At 45.6% G+C, this 6,181-nt stretch overlaps 1 protein-coding gene across 2 annotated transcripts in view; it reads right to left on the bottom strand.

Moving 5' to 3' along the window:
• UTP20 (UTP20 small subunit processome component) overlaps positions 1-6,181 on the bottom strand; it is a 131,729-nt gene that overhangs the window by 4,850 nt on the left and 120,698 nt on the right. For both annotated transcript variants that reach the window (XM_014591769.2, XM_006141387.3), the window contains exons 57-58: positions 5,596-5,783; positions 3,734-3,807 (exon numbers count right to left, since the gene is read on the bottom strand). In XM_014591769.2, the coding sequence (XP_014447255.1) occupies positions 3,734-3,807; positions 5,596-5,783 (262 nt within the window). The remainder of the gene's footprint in view (positions 1-3,733; positions 3,808-5,595; positions 5,784-6,181) is intronic.

Genomic DNA, 6,181 nt, shown 5'->3' with positions numbered 1-6,181 from the left:
GGGGGAAAAGAGGAGGAACTGAACTTTATGATACAAACACAGCCTGTGAGAGAGCACGAGCTAAAGTACATCTTCCACAATTACAAAATAAAAGCTGACAATTGGCTATTGCACTATGAGTTGAGCATCCCTAATCTGAATATTTGAAATCCAAAATGAGTCAAGATCCAGAATATTCTGAGGGCTGACGTGATGCTACAAGTGGAAAACCCACACTGACCCTGTGGTGGCTGCAGTCGACACGATACAACACAGAAATAGTGTGAAAAGTGTCTGGCTCATCCATTTACTTAAAGACAATTTTAATGGCAGAGGGCACACTTATAAAAGACAGTGTGAGAGGGGCCGGCAGGTGGCGTGGTGGTTAGGAGTGCCGGACTCCCACATGGTCGACCGCAGTTTGAGTCTCGGACCCAGCGGCTTGCTTTCTCGCTTTCCCTCTCTCTCTCTTTCACTCTGTCTATCTCTGGTCAAATGAAAATAAATAAATGGCTAGAGAAATAATAAAGTTTAATAAAATAATTCTTAGAAAAAAAAAAAAACAAACAGAGTATGAGAAAGAGGAGAGAGCCCCAACAGGGCCCAGTCAGATCACAATCCTTTTGCCTTCCACTTTTTTTTTTTTTTTAAAAGAGGTTTTTGCCTTAGGACACATGTGCTCCCTGGAAAGAGAGACAGACAGGCACAATGAGAGGGAATGTGAGAAATCATCCCTCAGGGAAAATAGCCATGCCCTCTAATCCCTTCTCCATTTTCCTCCCCAGGTCTTGTGCAAACATGCACACACGCACCCCTGGTGTGATTTTGAAGCCGCCAGGTCTGAGACTCAAACTGCAGTTGGCCGCGGAGTCCAGAGACATAACCCATAGGCTGTCTTCCAATTTTTTATCCCTTCAGGATCCTGGGTACACATGCATGCGCCTAATGTGTTTTTCAAGCCATCAGGCCAGCATTCGACTCTGGTCAGCCATGTGGATCCTGCTCAGCGCTTCGTTGCTACACTAAAGGACTGGCCCACCAACTATGAATCTTTTTCTTTCTTCATGACAGAGTACGTGCACATGCATATGCGAGAGAGAGAGAGAGAGAGAGAGAGAGTGTGTGGGCAAGTGAGCAGCACCCTCCGCAGTGTGCGGCACGCTGTGATCCCCTTCCTACAGTCCGCCAGCTGTCAGATCTTAGGCACCTGTGCATGTGCTTGGAATGTTTCATGCTGACTGGGCTGGGGGTCTGAACTGTGGTCAGCACATGGGATCTGGCTTCTTTTAAACAGCACATAACTGCTGCACCATGGAGCTGTCTATATGGATAGCTTTAAAAAAGAGCTTTCATCTCTACCTCCATTAAATTCCTCAAAAATTCTACATAGAAAAAAAATTCCTACTTATTTATAAGCACTGACTAGTTGCTTTATATACAACATTCCAATTCGACTTTAAAATACCCCTTCAGGTCCTGATCTTAGGAGAGGAAAACCAAGGCTCGAAGTTATGATTTACTCAAAGACAAAGTGAGGGGTCAGCAGGATCCAAAGGTCTTTGGAGTTTGAGCCCAAGTTCTCAACTCCCTGTTCATCTGATCCAGTTAAGTAGTTCAACAACCCAGGGGATGATTTTTGTCTTTTAATAATGGACCTGTATTTGGAGTTTCTAACATTGTGGCATCTATAAAATCTGTGCTGTAGGTATCTTATGCCTGTTCTGTGAGTTCCTTCATCGTCCTGGATGGTCTACTAGATGGGGCTGTGTGTCAAAGGTTCCCTGAAATGTCTCCAAGGCCAGCTTGGCCATTAAACGTTAATGCTAGGGCCAGGCAATGATGTAGTGGTAATTCAACTGGACCGGCATGGGAAAGGTCCTGGATTTGCATTCCAGACCTTGCTGAGCACTCTGGACATGCATGTGCCTACGACCTGGGCTGGCTGAGATTAGGTGTGGATTGTGGCATGGAGAACCTATTGGAAATGTCTCTCTCACGAAAGTAAATAAAAATGCTCACTTGAAAAAGTAAATGACAAGATTATGATTTCCTTCTTCCAGAAGCGTGGCCTCCGTGAACATAGCCCAGGTTGAGAGGCCTTTCCCCGCTGTGGCAGCTACTTCAGACTGCTAACTCACCCTGCATGATCAACCAAAACCTCTCATTTCCTCCATCCTGGGTCAATACGAGGAAATGTCTTCCTGCATGGCCTGCCAGTCTCTGTTAAAGTTGACGTTGTGGGAGACCTGACCTGGTGCCTACCCTGTGAGCATTTCTTGGGCTTCACTCTGCCCTCCACCGTGGAGTTCTCCACGCCCTCTCTGCCCCTGCTACATACGAAGCATGCTTCCCTGGCATTTCAGAAGGTCAGTGTTCATGGTGTACTTCTGAGAGCACTCTTTAGATGCTGGTGTTTACCTAATTCCTAGTCCCCCATCAAACAATCTAAATTGCTTCATCTTGTCCTTAATGATTCACCAGGAAGTGATCGGGCTTCGGTCAGTCCGTACACCACTGGGTCATCATCTGCCAGCCCAACTGCTCCAGCAAGAGGGAAAAATAAATGGGAGCAGCCAGCCAATGACTCAACAGTTATTTACATTTATTGATTACTAAGGAATGCCTTCTTCTCTATGTTTGTATTTTATTCATGGTTATATTTTTTCTTTTAAAAAAGAAGTATTTAACTTTATTATTATTATTTTTTAATTTGACTAGAGAGAGACACAGAGAGAGAGGGAGGGAAAGTGAGAAAACAAGCCACCAGGTTTGAGACTCAAACTGCAGCCAGCCACGTGGGAGTGTGGTGCCTTAACCACCACACCAGCTGCTGGTCCTATCATGGTTATATTTTTATGATACAAAAATACATAGGGCCACATGGCTGACTGCTGAGTTCAAGTCCTGGCCCCAATAGCTTGAGAAACATGTTGGGCACATGTGCATGCATGGCCCAAATCCCAATAGGATGAAGAAGTGGAAGAGAAGGAACTGGGGTGTTACCATTCCCCACTGGGGGGTATTTATTTCCTCTCCCTCTCAGGTGTGCACAGGTACCCTCTGGGGCCAGCAGGTGGCATAGCGGTTATGTTGCTGGATTCCCACACAGCCCCAATTGCAGTTTGAAGCCCAGACTGTGGCTTGACACTCACACTGGGTGCATGTGCGTGTGTGCCCCAGAACCCAAGAGGAGAATGGAGAAGGGACTGTGGCATGGCCATCCCCACTGGGGGGTGATTGTTTCACTTTCTCTGTCTGTCTGTCTCTCTGGTGAGCACATGTACCCTAAGGTAAAAAACTCTAAAAAAAAAATACGTAAAACATTTTAAGTGCTGGAATGCATTATCTACCTTGTACTAAGGACAGACAATTCTCAGACCACTAGAACATGAATATTACTGGTTTTTTTCTTTAACTTTTAGGGGAAAGGAGAAAAAAATTCAGTATTATAGTTTAATAGAAAAATAATCATTAAATCAATCAATTAATGCCCTTTAAAGCTTCAGTCACATGTGAAGTAGATTTGTTAAGGCTGAAGATGAAAAGATTCACAGTCAGAATCCGGCCGCTTCAGCTCTACAGAAGTCATCCCAACATAGACCCCAGAGCTGACTAGACATTTTGTCTAACTCTGCAAGCACCAAAACAGGTTAAAAGCAAAACAAAGTAACACACGGAAGCCTATTCCTAGACTGCTGGCTGAACAGTGGGTCCCTCTGTTCACTGGGACAGCTATAGTTCAGCTATAGTTCTTACCTGCTCTCCGAGAGACTGATCCAAGAATTTAGAATGCAACTGATGGCAAGAGGCGAGAGAGAGACTCTTCATCTGTGAAAAGAAAATGGACAGTGGCAGACACAACACAGGACATTTCCGACTGTTTTACTTATTTTTAGTGTGCTATAGGGTACATGTGTTCGCTGGATAGAGACCGAGAGAAAGGAAAGTGAGACAGCACCCCCCACCCACCCACCCCACACACACACAGGGCGGATGGTCATGCCTCAATCCCTTGTCCTCCACACTCCTCTTGGGACACTGGGCATGAATGTGCACACACCTGCTATGGAATCCAGCTGCCTTAACCTCTGTGCCATCTGCTGGCCCTCTGATTGTTTTAAAAGTTAACCGTAGGGGCCAGCAGATGGCATGGTGGTTAAGGCACTGGACTCCCACATGGCTGATGTGGTTCAAGTCCCAGACTTGGCAGCTTGAAAATCATGCTGGGCATGTGTGCCCAAAATCTCAAGAGGAGAATGGAGAAGGGACTGTGGTGGGGCCATCTACCCTGGGAAGGGGGGCGGTGACTTCTTATTTTCCTTCTCTGTTTCTTTCTCTCTCTGGCAAGCGTACGTGCCCTATGGCAAAAACAAAACAAAACAAAAACAGAAAAAAACATGCCCTTTTGCAAAAACAAAACAAAACAAAAACAGAAAAACTAACTTTAATAACTAACCTCAGAACTGATGTAGTAGATTTTATTCTGAATGACTACCTGTACAGATCTGGAGAGAAAAGGTTCATGACCAGAAATTATATAACAGTTTTTTTCTGGACCCGTTGGTAGGATGGTGGTTAAGGTGGCTGGATCACACATGGCCCGACTGTGCAGTTCAAGTTCTGGACCCGGTGGCTTTGATGCACACTGGGCACATGTGTGTGCATGCCTAAAATTCTGAAAAGAGGGAGATGGAGAAGGAACTGCAGCATGAACGCTTCCCATGGGAATGTCTCCTCATTTCCCCTCTCCTGTTTCTGGTAAGCACATGCACTTTGGCAAAAAGTAAAAACCAAAACCAAAAGCAGTTCTCCCTCCTAACCGTCCTACGTATTTCAGCCCAGAGAAATGGAATACTTCCGTGCTCTGGGGTATACAGGTAATAATCCCTTAGATTAGAAGTAGAGCAGTACACAACATTCTAATATTTCTTTCTTCCTCTCTTCTTCCCTTCTCTGCTTTGCTCATTCAATATTTATGGAGTTCTCACCATAAGCGACATTGGGTTAGGTCTCAGGAAATCAGAGACAGACATGACAGGGCTCCTCCTAACATTTTCATGAACATGACTGCATTTAGCCAGGAACAAGGTTATGAGAGGCAGGACAGACTGTATTAATCTTATTTTCCAATGTCGATAAATAGCTTAAACATGTGGGGCCAGGAGATGGCCTAACAGTTACTGTCTCTGGAGTCCTACACGGCCAACTGCAGTTTGAGTCCTGGACCGGTGGCTTAAAACTCACACCGGCCATGTGTGTGTGTGCGTGCGTGCCCACCCCACCCCCCGGGGAGTGATTTCTCACTTAACTTCTCGCTGTCTCTGTCTCTCTCTCTCTGATGAGTACATGTGCCCTACAGCAAAAACCTCTTTAAAAAAAAGGAGCTTAAACATGTAATGGAAGATGAAATGTTAAAGAAGCAGATCAAAAGTGTGACTGGACGGTCTAAAAATTGTCTTTGAACAACCTAGGCCTTGGGGTGAGCTCTGTCTAGTTGCTAACCCTGTTACTGGTTCACATGTGCGACAAGGTGTCGGTTGGAAGAGTTTCTCCCAAGGAAACAAAGAACATTCACACACGTTACAGGGGAAGGAAGAGGTTTCAGAGGAATCTTACCTTCTGGTCAAGGTCACTTGTTAGGAACCTGATGGCTACAGGTTCTGAAGGTTTCTTTTTAGTCCTCTTGGCATTCCAGTTTTGAATCAGCTTCTCTGGCTGGCAAGAGGCAAAGAGCAATCCAAAAATCTGGGCTGCTGTGATCCACACCCAGCTGTGTGGATGTCGCAGGTGAGAGTGCACATGACCTAAGGGAACCAGAACGCGTCCTCAGATGTCGCAGATACGATAACGGAGTATGTGTTATGCGCTTGGAGTAGAAACCCAAGATGCACAAAACAATCTCTGCTTCTCAGAGAAAGGAGAGAGTGAGATGAAGACACTGGAAACAGCTTGAAAAGCAACTCCTAGTGAGATAAATGACTCTGAAGAGGGGAGAGTACCAGTTCCACAACTCAGTTCCGATTCAAGGGAGAGAAAGGAGCATTCACACTTACGTGTTGACAGAGGCATGCACACATGTCCACACATACATGTCTGTGTCTAGGAACTAGTATAAATGGCAGCTGTGTGTAGCTGCCCGGAGAGCTACCGTTCCCTGAGGCTCTCTAGGTGCCAGGCACAAGGCTAAGTGTGCTACGCGTGT

The sequence above is a fragment of the Tupaia chinensis genome, unplaced genomic scaffold, assembly GCF_000334495.1.
Source record: "Tupaia chinensis unplaced genomic scaffold, TupChi_1.0 Scaffold000054_1, whole genome shotgun sequence".
Classification (NCBI taxonomy): domain Eukaryota; kingdom Metazoa; phylum Chordata; class Mammalia; order Scandentia; family Tupaiidae; genus Tupaia; species Tupaia belangeri.
This window is presented reverse-complemented; position numbering and strand designations above follow the sequence as displayed.